General features: G+C 38.9%; 1 protein-coding gene across 22 annotated transcripts in view; it reads left to right on the plus strand.

Annotated features, from left to right (window-relative positions):
• The window catches only part of CACNA1D (calcium voltage-gated channel subunit alpha1 D), a 185439-nt gene that overhangs the window by 120525 nt on the left and 46084 nt on the right, over window positions 1-18830 (plus strand). For 6 of the 22 annotated variants that reach the window (XM_053377825.1, XM_053377808.1, XM_053377809.1 and 3 more), the window contains 11 exons: window positions 1854-1960; window positions 3064-3151; window positions 4256-4363; window positions 4543-4595; window positions 4692-4838; window positions 5278-5479; window positions 5856-6014; window positions 6285-6395; window positions 8385-8414; window positions 10544-10627; window positions 10942-11025. In XM_053377825.1, the coding sequence (XP_053233800.1) occupies window positions 1854-1960; window positions 3064-3151; window positions 4256-4363; window positions 4543-4595; window positions 4692-4838; window positions 5278-5479; window positions 5856-6014; window positions 6285-6395; window positions 8385-8414; window positions 10544-10627; window positions 10942-11025 (1173 nt within the window). Of the gene's footprint in view, window positions 61-1853; window positions 1961-3063; window positions 3152-4255; window positions 4364-4542; window positions 4596-4691; window positions 4839-5277; window positions 5480-5855; window positions 6015-6284; window positions 6396-8384; window positions 8415-10543; window positions 10628-10941; window positions 11026-18830 lie in introns of all 22 variants that reach the window. The other 16 variants (XM_053377828.1, XM_053377817.1, XM_053377823.1 and 13 more) reach the window with 8 other exon arrangements.

Genomic DNA, 18830 nt, shown 5'->3' on the forward strand with positions numbered 1-18830 from the left:
ATCCTAGGGTATGCAGATTATGTCTTCACTAGTATGTTTACATTTGAGATCATTTTGAAGGTAACAGGTTTACAAAGAAGTTTACTTAAAAAGGATTTTTTTCTGTGTGTCACCTGCCACGAAAAGGCACTTGAAGTGTTCTCCGCCTTTTCACTCAACAACCAAATCTAAACCTTTTTTTGAAACCAAAGGATATTTTTCTTCATGGTTTTTATTCTATTTTACCTTTGGGTGCATGTAGAAGCTACTTTTTTATCATCACATCAATCTGACAGCTCATTTTATCCTTTTTTTCTACTTCCGGTTTGTCAGAAGAAGGAAAACTATTTCACTACGCATGAGCTTTCCTCCTCCCTTTTCTGGCATTTCAAAGAGAAAGATCTTAAATCTTTTAAAGGAGGAGCATGTAATTACTCATTTCTCTTTCTGAACTATATATTCACAGAGTTAAAATAGTAGACCACTATTTTCTTGCAAAGGGACTTGCAAGATACTCTACCCTTTCTAAAACCTACTAGGATGCTTTATCTTGGGTATACATTTAAATACACGAAGAGGCATGAACATGCTTACTTAAATGTATTGCCCATGCATGAGTTCAGAACTGGTATTTCAATGTATAGTCTGTGTACTGATTATCAAGGACATCCACCAGGGGCGCTCAGAATTCTGATGTACAGATTACATTGGTGCACAATTGATGCTGAAGTCAAGCTGCTCCACCATTGCAGAATAAGGAGGAACATATAGAAAATGTGAGCATGCATTTTGATGCCTTTGAGATTGGGATCATCTGTTGTAGCCACTTCCATCTCAAGTTACTTATTGAGTATTCCTGGATATGACACAGGACCCAGTGGTATTATAAGAATCAGTACATAAACTTTGCATTTCCAGCTGAGGATCAAACATAACAAATCTATTTCCTGCTTTATTCATATTATTGTGTGTTCTTTTTACAGTGCATTTTGATTAACACTTGATAATGAAACTAATTTGGGCTGTTTACAAGATATGCTCAGTTTGATAAGGGATAAGGTTTTTAGTTTCAGTTTTTAAAATGTGCTGAATGTGTTTCATATTTCTACCAGTGTAGCATTTCAGAGCATGCTATTTTGAAAAGGGCATGTCTCTTAGCCCTTCTTTCGGCATGTTTTGCCAGGAAAGTGGGAAACTATTTAGCATGATATTAGGGGGACTGAAATAAAGGGATATATGGTGTAAAGAAGATTGTTTAGATTATAACACAGCTGTTCCTCATTCTAGTGCAGGGATTGCTAACCTTTTATTGGCCCAAGGGTCTCATTCAGCCTTGCCCAGGGACCATACACCAATGGTGCATGCGACTCACGCACGCACGCACACACATCACACACAGACCCCCTCCTCACCTGAACTGTGCTATGACCCCCAGCCTGCTCATTTCCCCCCTAGGCCAGGGGTCAGCCTGTTCTAGTGGATGCTACATTGTGCAATAGCCATTTGAAGCCATTTGAATTGTGCCCTAAAATTAGAACACATCGAAAACCCAGAACCTAGCTGTTCAGGATTATGTAACCAAAAGGAAACATCTGCTACTGATTCATGAACGTAGTTTCTGGTGGCTTACATTTTGTGTGTGTGCCTGCATTTTTCAGTCCACAGTATTTTATTTATCAGTGTTGTATTGTGGATAGCCAAAGACAAAATGTGCATTAGTGTTGCATCAATCAAATTCTTTAATTTTGGTCTTTTTTGTAGTATTCCAGTCTCTCCACTAAGCAAGATTCATTCAGTGCAAGCATCTTGTAAACAGCCTTGTGAATCAAGCACAGGTGAAACAAAATAATTAACTATGACCTTTCTGTTTTCAGCTGACAGTGTTTGGAGCATTCCTTCATAAAGGATCTTTCTGCCGAAATTACTTTAATTTGCTGGACTTGTTGGTAGTGGGTGTGTCTCTTGTGTCATTTGGCATTCAGTAAGTATTGCAATAAATATATTATGGGCTACTGCTGCTGTTCCTTGTTATGTGTATCTGCGATGTGGTACACAAGTAGCACTCATTTCTGTATTTAATAACTGGCCTACCAACAAGCAGACAATTGCCATAGTTCCTGGACTGAACAAGCTTAAAAAAATAGACCATTAACAAATTATTAATCCTATAGCTATACTTTGAGGAAAGGAAACAAAGGAATGTTCGCTTTTCCAGTGTGTAGTTTAATAACTAGAAAAATGCTAGCAAAGGAATATCCTGAATAGTACAGGGTCCCTGTACAGCCGGTCATTTATGCAAGAATAAGTTAAAAAGGTGTGCTGTGGGACATAATGGAACTGAAGGCTAAATCTGTTATCTTCCCATTGTGAACCAATCCTGACTTTATTTGCATTTTCTTGATCCTGCATCTGTATACCCCCATCCTGAATTCTGTTTCTTAATCTCAAGTAGTGACAAAATGTTGGGAACTGGCCTTTTACCTATTGCAAGCTTCAGGTTTCATTAAGCGATTTGTCCTTATGACTGTGATGAAAGTTCTTCTAAAAGAGGGTGCAGATTTTGAATCTGTCTAGCTTCTTTTCTTTTAAAAAAACAACTCTGTAGAACAGAAGAAGAAAACAAGGAAAGATTCCCCACAGTGCTAGTTAGAAGGTTACAGGTTGCAAATGGGGTGTCATTCATGCTTGATTCTAAGATTGTTCACAATCCCTATGCTGGAGACAAACCTGACTGGAGCCTGGTCTATAACTGTTTCTGCAGCTACTTAGCTTGGAACCATTGTTTTATAAATGTGGAGTATACTCAGCCCTGTCTAGGCTAGATAGATTACTCACAAGTTGCTGAAAGCACTTTGTAAGAACCCCCTTGAGCACCCTGTTGGTTTATTTATTTAGCAAAGGAGACGAGGCGGGGAAGGAAGAATGGAAAGAACTCATACACTAATACTTACTCCTATAAGTAAATACAATTATTTCAAAAGTGATGAGCTGTTGTGCATGAGTATGACCTAATTTTGTCAGAGCTGAGGAATGAAATTAAGGGATGGCAAGTTAATGCTTTATTTGTTTTTACTTTTCATCTAGATCAAGCGCCATTTCAGTTGTGAAGATTCTGAGAGTTTTAAGAGTCTTAAGACCCTTAAGGGCTATAAACAGAGCAAAAGGACTTAAGGTTGTTATCTGAATTTTCTTTTCTGAATTACAAAGAAATAACATTAGAAACATTAGTTGGCATTTACCATTAGAAACATTAATTAATGTTAGAAACATGAATAAGTCATGGGGGCTTTGGAGCCAATGTTTATGCTTCCTAGAATAAAACTGCTTTTCAGCAACATTCAGCAACATTTTATTCATTTACATACACCAAAATGTGTACTGATTGCCATGTAAGTGCAAGGCAGGCATCTTTAGGAAAGCTATTCCATAAACTGGGTACCACTGCTGAAAAGACCCTCTCCTTTGTTGTTAAATAGTATACCTTCCCCCAAACCCTAATGGGGTCTCCTTTGTAGCCATCATGCATCACAGAGGGTTTCTGCTTCTCATTTTCCTCTGAGTGGTATGCTGCTTGTTATTCCATGTTTCCCCTGGATCTGGTCCTATCAAATTCCTCGCCCACCTTCTTCCTTGCCCCAGCTATTGCAGAGCAACAGAAATATTTACATTGAGGCAGCTTAGGGAACAGAAAACCTTTCCCATCTGCTCTAGTTGTAAAGGTTTGTGACTGCAAACCTATACATTTTCATGGGAGTCAGTCCCACTAAACTCAATAGGGCTTGCTTTTGTGTTGGAATTTCTAGGATCACACTGCTAGCTTCTAGTGAAGCTGTTTCAGATTGCCTAGTAGGGATAGCAACACTACAAATAGCAGTGAGATCACCCTTTAATATGCTGCTCCTTATTGCTTACAAATTCTGAGGATGAAATTGAAAGAGCATTGTTTGGAATGCCAATGAGATCTCTTAATTTGCTAGGCTGAAATCGTATACACATTTATCTAGGAGCAAGTGGCCCTTAGTTCTGAGCTCAGTCGGTAAAGCATGAGACGCTTAATCTCAGGTTCATGGGTTCGGGCCCCATGTTGGGCAAAAGATTCCTGCATTGCAGGGGGCTGGACTAGATGACCCTTGTGGTCCCTTCCAACTCCATAATGCTATGATTCTATGACATGCATTGTAAAAAATAATTAATGAAATGCAAGTTCATTGAGCATGATGATGAAAACACCCAATGAAAATTGCACTGACCCTTTATTTTCTTGACTTCCCCACAGCATGTTGTTCAGTGTGTCTTTGTCGCTATCCGAACTATTGGTAATATCATGATTGTTACAACTCTGCTCCAGTTCATGTTTGCATGTATTGGAGTCCAGCTCTTTAAGGTAAGAAGAGAATTCTAACCCTGCCCCCGCCTCAAACCTAGCAATTCCAGAGAACTGCACTAGTAAATTATTCTTTGCAAGCCTTACTGAACTCCAGTAGAGATGCATGTAAAAAAAGATAAGAGTAGTTAATAGTTCTGTGCCATGGATTCTACTTCCATGTTCTGTTTTATCCATAGGGAAAGTTCTATCGGTGCACAGATGAAGCAAAACAAAACCCTGTGGAATGTCGGTACGAACGTTTTCCTCTTAAACTTCCTGAATTGGTGGTTTTTTTAAAAAAAAGCATTGCATTTCCACAGTAGCTATCTGCTTTTTCCTCCTGTAGGGGAATATTTATTGTTTATAAAGATGGAGATGTGGAGAGCCCAATGGTGAGAGAGAGAGTATGGCAGAACAGTGATTTCAACTTTGACAACGTGCTTACTGCTATGATGGCTCTTTTTACGGTTTCTACTTTTGAAGGATGGCCTGCGTAAGTATACCATTTATGAAGGTCTTTGCTGCTATTTTTAAATAGTGAGCAGCTGCTTATGTTGGACATCATCTTCCTTTCGGCATGATACTTTTGGAAGGACTAGGATCCTTGACTCTCACTGAAGGTAATGGGAAGTGAGGACATGTCTTAATAACTTTTTTATTATTTATCCTGGAGTTTTTTCCACTTAGGAAGATCAGTGGAATTTCCTGATGATTTTCCAAATAGATAATTTAGTCTTTAAATAAAGCTAAAAAATAAATAAATTGAAACCTCTGCATTTTTACTTTAAATTAGGTGAAACTTTTGCAAAACGTGTAAATACAATAGTCTTGTTTCATAGTTCTCACCTGCCAGTTGCAACTAGAATTAACACTTTCAGTCTTCTTTACTTTAAATCACCTTCTTTCTATTTTTTTTTATAAAAAATATGCAGGCTTCTGTATAAAGCTATAGATTCAAATGGAGAGAACATAGGTCCAATCTACAATTACAGAGTGGAGATCTCTATTTTCTTTATCATCTACATCATCATTATTGCTTTCTTCATGATGAACATATTTGTTGGTTTTGTCATCGTTACATTTCAAGAACAGGGAGAACAAGAATACAAGAACTGTGAACTGGACAAAAATCAGGTAATAAAGAATACACTTTTAAAATGTTATTAACATGGAAACCGACGTCTAGTATCTGTTGTTTCAAAAGAGGATGCTCTTCCATTTTATTTATTTCTATTAAAGAGTAAATTTCATCATGAACAATCATTGGATAGTGGTAGAGTGCAGCATGAAGACTTAGGCAACTGATAAGCTAACCATGGCCATACTACACATTCATGTCTTTCTTTCATAAATAAATTGTTTCAGAAATAGGAAACCCCTCCACATGTGAGGTAGCCTGCATATAATGGTGGTATCTTAGGTTACTTCTCTGATGTGAAGCTTGTTTTGATGTTATTTCCAGTTAAATTGTGACCCTCACTGCTGTGTTTGAAATTTCTGCCTTTTATAGCGTCAGTGTGTGGAATATGCTTTGAAAGCTCGGCCTTTGCGTAGATACATTCCAAAAAACCCATACCAATACAAATTCTGGTATATGGTGAACTCTACTGTCTTTGAATACATCATGTTTGTCCTCATCATGCTGAACACACTATGCTTGGCTATGCAGGTAGGAATTGAACAAACTACCAATTACTCACAGGCACAGAATACACATGGAAACTGTAATGTAAACTAATGTTAAGCCACTTTGCAGTAGATTTAATTATAATTCAGAATTCTAATTGCTTGCATAATTTAAGGATGAAGCCTTGTGCAGGTGTTAAAGGCACCAGAACATTCATTGGTTCAAGATTATGAAAATAACTAACGGGTTTTTTTGTTTTTATTTACTGCCTACAAATATTCTGAATAGTCTTCTCATTTGTTTCATTTGCAGCACTATGGGCAGTCTAAACCTTTTAATGATGCAATGGATATTCTAAATATGGTTTTTACTGCAGTGTTTACTGTTGAAATGTTTCTGAAACTCATTGCATTTAAGCCCAAGGTAAGAGAATTTGCATTGTTTAGTTAGGATTAGTTATGCCTTTGGATCAGTTATTTTAAAACCACATGTTTTTTCTGATTAAAGAGACAAATAGCAAACAAGGTTTCGTGGTAAAGTATCAGAGAAATCTTCACAGAACTATTCCATCTGATAATGCTGTGCATGCAACTGCAGGAAATGAGATGTAGACATGTTTTTTAAATGGTTGCTGAGTAATAGATGCGATCAGGAGTATATTGTTGTTAACGCCCCTCTTTCTAAATAATTCCTTTCGAGAGCTGAAAAGTATTCTCCCACCACCTTAAATTGTACATACACAACACAACAATTATTCATTAACTTTTGTAGACAATACTAAGGTTAAATAAATACTATAGATCAGCTAGCACACTTGACCACTTTAGTAGCATAATATTACAAACCACTGTCACATAAATGGTCAAAATTAAAGCTGCTTGAACACACAAGTATTTACAAATTGGTTCTTTTGACAGCTGTTGGTAAACATTTTCAAAGACACCAGCAGGTTTGAGCAATGGTGAGCACTTCATATAAACCTGAATTTGAAACCAAAACTTTTTTAAAAATTCAGAATTTGTTAATTTTATAATTTTGATGCAGATTTCTTATGTACAATCTAATTTCAACCATTTTCTTGTGCCTGTGGCCTTGCAGCGAGCTTTTGCAGCCTGAGGGCCACATTCCAGAACTGGGCGTGGCCAAGACCAAAGTGGGTGTGGCCAGCCCACAAACACAAACCACACTTGCACACAACACACATCCATCCATCCTCTCACTGACTCACACCTGTTTTGTCATGCACAGTTCCAGCCTCTCACTCCCACCTCCCACCCGTACACGTTTAGAATTAAAAATACTGTACCTTCTATTAGTTCTTATAGGAATTTGCCACCACACATGTCTACTTGCAGTGTGTAGGGCATATTCCGTAGAAAGTACATGGGGAAGGCTAAGCCTTCCTTCCCCAGTTGTGAAGCTCCTGAAAACAACCCTACATGGCAGGTGGAAGGATGGGAGCCACAGGCTGTATCTGGCCTTTGAGCCTTGGCCTCCCCACCCTGACTTAAAATGCAGTTTTTTCTTTGAAGGCAAAAAATAAATAAAAAGCATCTTCCTCTTTTTTTGGAGAACAATAGCGTGCTGCATCGATACTCTTCTCCCTGCAGAAAGGAGAGTCAGCCTATGTGTTCGTGGAAGTTCCATTGTTGGAACAGCCTCTTATTTTATTAAAAGCACCTGGGGGAAGGGGTAATTTGGGTAAGGGTGGGGTTCCTCCCCACATTGATTACTAGCCAGTATCCCCCTTCCTCCAAGGTGCTCTTAGCTGTGAAAGAGAACTGTATGGATTAAACTCTTAAGTCTGTTAAGTTTTCCCCTCTGCAGCTGATACCAGCTTTGGAAGGGGTAGTTTAGGTGAAGGCAGTAGTGCAAGGCAGAGGGTCAGTGCCCCTCACTGTAGCCCTAAACTAAATTGAAGGGGCCATGCCTGGTTTTGGAGAAATTAAACAGCATCAGGAGCATAGGCTAGTCCTACTGTTAGAAGAGGTGGTCATTTTAGGCATCAAAGGCAAGGGGCAAAGATGGGTGAGGACCTGTTGAAGGGCAGAGCCATGAAACCTGTTCTGCTTTCCTTAAGCTAGCCTGCTTTCCTCAGGTGCAGTAGAGGATGTTCTGCTGCTGACAGCATTGAAGTAAGATTAAACTATCAGTTTGGTCGGCTTTCATATGTGAAATGGGAGGGAGGGTGCCATCTTGTCCTTCACCTCTTGGGCTGGTCCTGATCAGGCGATCCAATTACAAAACATCCATACCATGCGCAGTGCTTGACCATTCTGAATTGGTGATGAGAAATTTGCAAATAAAGGTGTTTTAATGCCAGCTGAAACTAATGTCTTTCATGAAATTATACATCTAACAACTGTTGCCTAATTAGATATGGAATTGTTTCCTTTTGCCATTTTGAATCAGATTTGTGTGCCAAAAAAGAAAAGATACCTAGTAAGTAGATGTACATTGGGTTTTTGCAGTGATGAAAGCTGTGAGATGTGTGATGCAAGTATACTTGCTGTGACTTGTCCATATATTGCATTCTCCCTTTTCCAGAGTCATCTTTAGTTCTTTTACTTAGTGTTATCTATTTATTTATTTATGTTTGCTTGCTTTGGCTTTGCACATTGCTGGGAACAATATTTGTACACACTGACAGGAAAGGTTTGCCTTAAGAGATTGATATGTGACATGTTGTTCCAATATTCTGGCAGGTCCCATAGTATCTCCACTGGACTCATTCCTTCTAAGTAGAAAGTCTGCACAAGACTTTCACACCACGATGATAGGGTCTTCTAATTGCCTCCTGCTCAGTAACTCATGTTCTGCTTGAGGGGAAGGTTTTCAGCCCATCAGCATTTCTTCAGGGGTGTCTGATTCCTGTCCATGGTTAATCTTCAAATACTTGAAAGTTGTCACATAGGACCCAAACCAATGATTTCCAAAGCTATGATTCTAATAGAAACATGGCTCACGATGCTTTATATTGCTTGAAATTCTTTTTTATGCTAATATTGTAAGAACAGAATGTGAAATTACAAAGAAAAATGAAGACTGTATTTCATAGAGTATTTCATGGGATAATCATGGGATTATCAGGAAAGAACCTGATAATAAAACTCCATACCCTTTAGAGATTTCATTGAACAAATGAGTCTTCAGAAATATCTGGTGGTTTGGAATAACCCAAGTAATAAAGTCTGGAAGTGCTAGTTATGCTGGTTTGTTTGTTTTTATTTTCCTTCCCAAATTTGAGATTAAAAGATACACTAATAGTACAGAGCAGAACTGTTTCAAAGCTGTTTTAAAAATATTTCTCAATAAGCACACACAAGTAGCTTAAAACGAGCAAGGGGCTTAAATGCTGCCCATTAGCTTTATGTAGTCTGTCTTGCCTTTCACCATTATGTCACAGTGTTTCTGTTCTGAGTACCATCTTTTTCCATTTCAAATTGACTTGGTTCATTTTCAAGTGCTTCTTAAGGTATCTTAATCATACAGCTATCAAAACCGTCTGCATATGAGTGGTGCAATTTTGGGTTGGCTACCCTACTTTAGCCCACACATATGTTTCAATGCTACTCTGCTGATCTTTTGATTTTCAGTACTATGTTAGCTTTCTCAACTCGTAGAAGCACACATTTACATCCCCTTCTCCCCTGAATCTTCTGAGTGCTGTAATTTTAGCTTTTTCACAGCTCATGACTACAGGGATTTTTTTTCCCATAAACAATAGTGGTGATGCATCAGAGTATTGAAGGACATCCTGTACAAGAAACCTGGGAGAGGCAATTTGCAACCGACTGATCTTACTGCTGCCCAAGGGTCAGCTTTTCCCCCAAATAGGCATGCTATAGGAATTTGATTTCTGTCATTTCCAGTGCAAACTGACATGATATGCACACTCTGGACCCAATGTGTGGATCAAAATCTAATGAGCCCCTGGGATTGTGCACTTATGCAAATTTTGTAATCCACTGCTTGGTTCAAAAAATGTACCATTCCCCCCCCCCCAAATGTGTATTTTGGCCTAAAATACATTTAGAAGTGTAAATGCATTTAAATATTTCATTAAAAAAACAATCACAGAATAATGCAGAAGGCAGATGGAATGGATTTATGAATAAGCCCGTGTGAAATTGTCACAGATTGGGAACAGATTGATCTGCCTATCTCCAGCCCCAGTAGTTTAGGAGAACAGAATAGCCACCCTAAGTTGTTGTATAGTTTCCAACCTTTTACCCTTTGGAAAAGGATTGGAAAGTGGACTCCTCTGAGGGCAGGGGTATGGAACATCTGGCCTGTGGGCCTAATCAGACCCACCAACAGGATCCAATTTCCACCCTGTCCTGTACAAACCTGTTTACACTGCTCTTCAGATTCCTGTCAGCATGTGGGGATCAAATCATGTCACATATCAGCCTTTCCTTCAGTAGACAATATTGTTTGGTTTTTCTCATGACACCATGGATTTTTGTTTGAAGTAATTTCTGTTTATGAAAAAACTAAACAGAAGTATGCAAATATTTTGACATTTCATGTGTAATCACAACCGTTTGCACCCTGCCTGCTCTGTTCAGGGCTATTTTAGTGATGCCTGGAACTCGTTTGACTCCCTCGTCGTTATTGGCAGCATAGTAGACATCGTTCTCAGTGAAGCCGATGTGAGTATACCCCAGCCAAACCCCTTCAGTCCCACTTCTCTCTTTTCTGTTTTCCTACTTATTTCTATTATCTGGACAAGTCACAGAATTTGGATATATTTCTAAACTGAATGCAAGCCGTTCATAGTTCAGCTATGGCAATTTAGGAAAACTAGCTGCTGTTGGCTTCCCATTTTCTCAGACTTGAGGTGAAAAATGCAGTACTGGTGCATTGCGGAAGCTCAGATTGTGTTTCTGTGTTATAACACTGTCCTTTTTCTTCTCTTTCTTTTCTGTTTCTGTTTTCTCGTGCTACTGAATGCTTGTCCTAACAGCACTATTTCACTGATGCATGGAACACTTTTGATGCCTTAATTGTTGTTGGTAGCGTCGTTGATATTGCTATAACAGAAGTTAATGTAAGTAACCACCATTCACCCCACTACAAAGTAATTGCTGTCCGTCAGAATAGAATAGAAAAGTAGAAATAGAATTAATGACCCGTGAATTCCAACACCCTTTTTTTTTTGTTTTCGAGGAGTGAATTGTTTTAGTACTGTGTGAAGCAGTGGTTCTATCATTAACACAGTAATGACTGCTGACAGATGCACAAAAGCTAAGACAGAATGAATTCAAGGCCATCCTATTACAAAGGTGTCTAAAGGAAATTCAGACCTGTACAACCTGTTGATTCTCCTGTGTCTCATAGTTGACCAACTATAAATAGTAGCTGGATTGGGGCTGAGTGAACTTCCTGCTTTGTTGCCTGCCTGGGATTAAAAATAAATGGCTGAGGGGCTAAACTTGATTTGATGACTCATAGGTTGCCTAGACCTGATTAGTGTAAGCAACTGGGGAACCTCCATTGCTTTTGGAGAATTCACTTTATTGGCCATGTCTGTGATGCAATTGTAGTGTATTTCTAAGCTATTTTTTTGGAGTTGTTGCTAAGCACATAGAGCTGCTGCTTGCTGCCTGGCCTCCAAATACCTTATTCCTCTTCTCCCAAAGGAAACAGTCTCCATATTTCCATTAGAAGGTAGATAGTTCCCATTTCCTGAGGGTTATAGAGCTCCACAAAAGATTTTATTCAAGTCTAACAGGATTCAAGCAGTTTCCAAATTAGGGTTTTCCCCCTTCTTAGACATTCAGTTGCACAGATAAATAACCATTCTCTTCCATCATCTCTGAGTTCAGGGTTCTGGAGATTTTTTGAAATCTTAAACCCTCTTCAGACTTAAATGAACTCACTGTTCTTGTTCTCTGTAAATTAGAGGACAATTGGGAAACTTCCTTGATCATTGGAGCCTTCCCACACATTTTAGAACTCTAATTTTCCAGGATTCTAAAACACATAGGGAACTTTCACAAGTACAAGAGGCTTAGAATTTAGGTGGCCATCCTTCCAACTCATGGGAGAGGACATAAGCCTTTCAAAATTGATTCTTGAATCTTAATACCTAGCAGATGCCATGTATTATTGTTCCCTAGAAATACTGTCCTCTGGCTTTCTGGAGTACAGTGTTCATAAGAAAGCACACAGATACCACCAAATTTTATTTTCATGCATATATCTCACACATGAGGGTTTCTCATCTGAATGAAACTTTGATTGAACAGATTCTCCTCTTTGCCCTTGAGATATACACAGATCTTGGCACATTCTACTGCTCTGTGGCCTCTAAATATTGAAGAAAAGGGGACAGTGAAAGTAGGGCCTAGGAAGTCTCGTCACTGATTATCAGCTGGTGAAGGTTAGTGGGCACAGATGAAGCAAAGAACTGGGGTGGGTTTGGAGAACCCCCAGAACAGCATGCATGAGAGGGGAGAGGGGATCATTTTGTCTAGCAAGCTTAAAACTTCTGCTGATAGAACAGTCAGAAGAGTGTGATGCTGGATTCCTCCCTTTCTATTTGCACATTCCTCATTTAGAAGAAAAGTTGCTCCAGATTCAAAACCTGGACTTCCAGATGTAATAAAATGAAATATTTTTGATTTGTGCTTGCTCAGTGTTTTTGCATTTAGGGGGCACATAAAGATTTGTTCACCAAGCAATACTTAACTAGCCCAAAACATAACTAATTCAGAATAGCAGATACTCAGATGCTCAACCCTATGCAAGAAATACTTTCCTAGAAAACATATCCAGTTTCTTTAAGAACTTAGCTGCCTGCTGTAAACAGAGCTGACAGCTTAACATATATTGTAGTTTACACATTTGACTTGCAATGAATAGATACTTTCACACTGTATACTAATAACATCTGTAATAATCCGTGTCTTCTTCTTTTAAAGATAATGATGTCAGGTTATTTATAATCCTAGAAAAATGCCGTTCTTGAGAGTGGCCAAGAAGACTTTAAAATTAAAGTTTAATATTTTCAAATACTACCCCCCAATTAAATTATACACTATTTTTACTCTAACCTTAAAATGCTGTTTTAAACAAGCAACGTGCCTTCTCTTTGATGTTTTCTTAATCCAGTAATGACTGAAATCCTCTGTAATGAGGGCCTAAAACCTTGTCATATATATTGGGACAGGAATAGATTAATACTCCTCACTAGAGTAATGACCAGATCCATGCCTAATAATTTTTAACTTATCCTTATTCCTTAACTTATTTTAGAAATGAGGAGGAGGCTGGTTAGGCATTAGTTTCTGAACTTGATATGTAGAGCATTGGGCTCATGCACACGTATGCACCATCCTCTCTGGGTAAAAATATTTATTACATTTTTATCCCATCATCCTTCGAAGGAACTTAGATTGGTGTAAATGGTTTGCCTTTTCCTGTTTTATTCTCATTCAGCCACCCTGTAGGTTGGGTAATGTGAGAGAAGATGATTGGGCCAAAGTTAGCCAATGAGATTTGAAGCTAACCAGGTTTCTCTGACCTGCATCTTGACATACAATTGAGTTCAGCACACTGGCTCTCCAGAAGCATTGGACAACTTGGTTAATACCATATTAATCTGAATTATCGTGGATTTCTCTGAATTTGTTTTGCCTCCCTCTTTTGAAAGAGAGGGTCAAATAGTGGATTCAGAGAAATCCACAATACAAATTGATGTGCTTTTCTAGTGGGACCAAAATTACTTTCTACTGTGGGGCAAGGAACTAGGGATGATGCATGAGCATGCAAGACCACAAAACACATCCCATTTAAAATAAGGTACCATTTGAGTTTCCTTTCAGTGTCTCGAGTACCAGCTGTCATCTTTAAATTTGCCTAACTGCATGCTTCTTATGTGAAAGCAATGTCTCCATGGTGGTGCATTCTTGGAAATGGAAGTAGCTCTAGGCCCATAAACAAGATGGTGACATCAATTTGCAGGATGGCAACATTTGCTATATCAAAATAATATCAATAGTCATTTGTACAAGAACGATTTTGACACATTTATACAAGTGAGCAACTTGGACTTCTTAAATACTATTATATTCTACTCTATTGTAGCATTGCGAATATGTGTCAGTCTTATAATATTTGTGATACTCTAGGATTGGCAAATGAAGTTCACCAAGCTTCCAGAGAAACTTTGGGGAGGAGAGGGACAGGAAACTGCTGTAGGATATACTCAAAAGCCTGGAAAATGTCTTGAAACTTCACTTCAATGTTTATTGTTGCATTTGTTTCAATAAACTCAGGGACAGGTACCTTAACCTTACGGTAACCAGTCAGATAGGTTATGCTAAGAGAGAGCTACTTGCTCTGCAATGAACTTCTAGACCAATTGGGGTTCCCCACATGTAAACCCAGCACTTTAGCCACTACTCCATTCTGAACCAAAGCCTGCAGGAATAGGTGTGTTGTGAGAATTATAGTTCAAATATTGTGCTGTATTGCGATACTGCTGAATTTCATGCATTTCTGTTGTGTTGTTTTAACTGGTTTTCATGTTCATTTTACTTTTAGAAATTTTTAAAGGCAAGTGAATATATACGGTATAAGAGTTTACAGATCAAAAGGTCTGTTAAAGGCCATAACATATCTTTGTATATTTGCTCACATTTTGTCTAAAGGAAATGCCACATTGTACACAAAACCCCTGAACGACTCTAGTCATCTAAATGGCTCCATCTCACTCAGACATGTGAGTTATTCGTGAACATTACATTCTGGAGACCAACTATATAATTATTAATTGAAGGGCCTATTTCGTACCATTTTTCCTTGGATATCCTAATGGGCCTTAATTGTGCTACACTTCTATACATATGTACTATAAATAACCACCAAACTTTCACCTCACTTGAAAGAAATTAGTTGGACAATTTCTGAAATGCCGTTTTGGGACATTCAGACGCCTTGGCCCTGTAAGGATTGTAATGTTCTCAATTTTAGCATGTCAAGGGTAAGAAACAGTTTGGATGGCTATTGCGGGGTTCCTCAAGAGCATGTTCACTTTGTGTTACACTGCTTGATTTTTTAAAAAGCTTTAGTCATGGTGGTGTAGAAGAAAGAGCAGGTTGATTTTTTTAAAAAAATAAATGCCATTTACTTTGCCTGTTTGATGGACTGCTAACAGAAAGCACTGAAGGGGTGCACTGTCAGACTTAGTAGTTGTCAGACTTAGTAGTTGTTGAGGTTAGGGCAAGATGTACATAGCCAGTAAGAGCAGAGTCTTAAAGCTGCTCAGAACAGCAAACAAACATATCCCAAAAGTCTTTCCCACGTCCTGAAAGTATCAACTGATCTGAGGTTTTCTGCAATTGCGGATTACCTCCTTTCAGTTCCTTCACTGGTCAGGACCAGGTGGTGGTATTCAGGACTAGGTGATTGCTGCCTTGCTTTCTCACGAGTCCTGACAACTATCTGCTCTCTTATATCTCTTATCTAGTGAACTTCATTAGCAGTAAACATGTTTACAATGAAACAGGGTCTCAAGTAAACGGATGGAATTTGCTTAAGAAAACCTAATCATATTGCTATCACCTGAAAAGTTTCCTGAAGATTATTGAGCAATTATATTTACATGCCACCCATCACCCAGAGGTCACAGGGTTACAACCACAAGCATCATGAACAAACTTAGTTAACAGGACTTTCTACCTCTGGCTGGTAGTTTTGGAGAGACTGCATCCAGTACACTTCCAACCACTACAGTCCATACATGCCAAGAAGCAAATTACTTGATACTGCTTTAATGTAAATAGCATTTTTATATTGCATCTCAGATTCCCAGAGTGGTGAGATATAATTAAATGCCAACTACAGTGGCCCTCTATTTTCCCCTCCCTAATTGTCCACAGTGCATTGGAAAGAGGACCAGTGTCATTTGTGCACAATCTGGAGGGCAAGGTTCATGCTTCTTTGACATGGGGGGGGGGGGGAATAACTGGCTTTGTTCATTTCCTGCCCTTCCAGTTTTGCACTAAAACATCAAGCCAGTAGTGTTGAATATGGGGCGTTTTTCTTAAGAAGCACCTGGTTCACTTTGGCACTAAATGATTGTTAAATAGAAGCAGGAGTAGACATGAAGAAGTGCAACCATCCCTCACATGAGTGCTGTTTCATCATAAGGGTGGCTCTTTTTGGAGTGCTTGTGTAATTTTTATCTAGAATTAATTAACACATGAATACTAAACCAAAAACAACTGAAGCTGATGTATGTGTTCTTCTTGGTTCATTGATCTTACAATCACTTTGTAATATTTTCAGTGACTTTAACTCTGCAGCATTACCTTATTTTGGTTTTTATTATTTTATTTATTTTGTTACTTTTATAATTTTTTGTGTTTTGTGCTTCTTGTTTTTAACACTTTTGTAAGTCACATTAGGCTGTGTTTTAAGTGGAAGGGAGGAGTGTCAGTTATCTGAAACAACCAAATAAAATATCCACCCATATAGGATTTAGTGGACTATTATTGTGGTAAATGGTGGCTGGAAGGCACCTTGTATGTCTCCTTCCAGGAACTGCTGCAGCCAGCTGGTGCCAAACATACTGCTCTCCTTTCCTTTGGACCACATCAGTGAGGCCAAGAGAAGGGTGGTCTTGCCATCTGGGCAGCCCAGGACCTCCATACACACTGCCCAGGCTTGTGCCCTGGGGAGGTCACTTCAGTGCTGCTAATGCAGTGGTTTGACTTCACCCCCAGAGACACACTCCATTGTTTCTTGAGACAGACTGATGCAAACAAATATTAGAATTAAGATGGAGGTGAGCATGACTTGGCACGGCTGAGGGCATCTCCAGAAAAGGCGTTTTTCCTGAATCCCCAACAAGAAACTCAATTGTGGAGAAACTTTCTTTTTCAATGCTCAGATTTCTGAATCCAATTTTTTAATGGAAATGTGATTTCCCCCCCGCCTTAGAAAGCAAATCCTTTCAGGTTAATAGGGTTATTTGGATTGTGGCTGTATAATGATCAGGGCCAGCCCAATACATTTGGCACCTGAGATGATCCACAAAATGGTACCCACCAGGGAGGGGTGAGTAGAAAATCAACATCAGGAACAAGGGTGGAACAAAGATCTACATTGGGATCTGCTGCTCCTGTCAGTCTTGCCGCATGAGGCAGTTACCTCACCTTATCTCATGGGTGGGCTGGCCCCGATAATTGTTGCAGTATAAACTACTGCAATCATTCCCTCTTAACAGCAAATTCAGATGGTTGGATGCCATCAGTTTAGAAGTGAAACTGGACCGTCCCAAAATGGAAGTAGTTTCCACAGAGGCAGGTGATTTCCTAGGTACTCAAAAGTATATTAGTTTGTTAATTAAAAAAAGAAGGCATTTTTAGCAATGGTTTGACATGAACCTGTGAGGTTTAGGTCTTAAAGAATAAATATAACAATTAAACCTATAGAGATAAAAAAAAGTCTATAGCAACTCCCATCCGTCTGGAGATAGAACTTCCAGGTTCCCACTGAATGCCAAAGGCCTGAGCTCCTGTCTTTGTTGCTCTTTGGCTGTGCACATGTATGCACTGCTATATAGTCTTGGATTTCTCCATTGTTTTCTATTGGTGGTTCTCAGTTTCACCCTAGGGAAGAAGAATGAAGTTCTTAAGGAATGAGAATGATACAGCTCTACTAGCTCTGGGTGATCCAATATAATGCTACATTAGTATTCAGACTGTAGTTGGTTGCTATCATCTGTGAAGAAAGCCCTAATAGCCAAATATGAAGATTATATATAGTGGCCCAGGGTTTAGAATGGGGCATGCTTAAGCATGATAGTAGCAGCAACACTCTCATGGTGTTGTTCTTAACAAACAATCCCATGTCTAGGGCATCATAACCCTATCCTCAGCAGTTGCAGGTTAGCTGCTACAAACAGATGATTAAGACTGCTTCGTTTAAAGCGAAAGGAGATATGTGATGACAGGAAGGGACAGAGAAAAGTTCCTCCTCTAAGCAGAAAAACAAACAGAATTTTGTGTCATTCTCCTGAATATCTGTCCCACTGTTTGTTTGAGGATGATACGTTTCTTAAATATTGATTGGACAGAAGATTGTTTTGCCCTTAATGGTTGGACAAATGATTCGCCAACGTGTTGCATGAGTCGCACTACTTCTATCAGCAGCACAGGCTGCATTTTTCTAGCTTAATGATTGGACGGTAAGCATTCTTAAGAAGGCATACTGTACAAAATTAAAAAGTAAACTGAGTACATTCCAGTATAGTGGCCTCCGCTGCTGTAGGCAAACTGAGGAAATTAGCATTGAGAGTTACGATACGTATATGAAATATACAAAATATTTACAGATGCAAAATAGGTGGCGAGAGGTAAGAAGGAAGGTACAGCATGCATGATGCAGGGTCCCTGTTCAAGCATTTTAATGCAGTGTTCTTCAGCCTTGGGTTCCCAAATGTTGTTGGACTACAACTCCTATCATTCCCAGGCAGGTGATGACAGTTGTAGTCCAACACCTGAGAACCCAAGATTGAAGAGCACTTTTCTAATGAATACACATAGGTTAAGGTGTTCCTGCCACCATCATCCATTTTGCTCAAATGGGCATCTGAGAAGGACTATTCTCTATTAATTAGGCTGCAGTCTTAACCATACTTACCTGGGAGTAAACACTACTAAACATAGTGAACCTGTTTTCTGAGTAAATGTGAGTAAAAGTTTAATATGTAATATTCAGGTGTGTGTGTGTGCTATTTTAAATGTATTAAAACATTTAAAGATAAGCAAAACACTGCTAGTTTTTAGCTCACTTCAAGCTGCTAAACAGCAGTTTTATAATCAAAGGTTTTTTACATATGGG

The sequence above is a fragment of the Podarcis raffonei genome, chromosome 2 (assembly GCF_027172205.1).
Source record: "Podarcis raffonei isolate rPodRaf1 chromosome 2, rPodRaf1.pri, whole genome shotgun sequence".
In the NCBI taxonomy this organism is placed as follows: domain Eukaryota; kingdom Metazoa; phylum Chordata; class Lepidosauria; order Squamata; family Lacertidae; genus Podarcis; species Podarcis raffonei.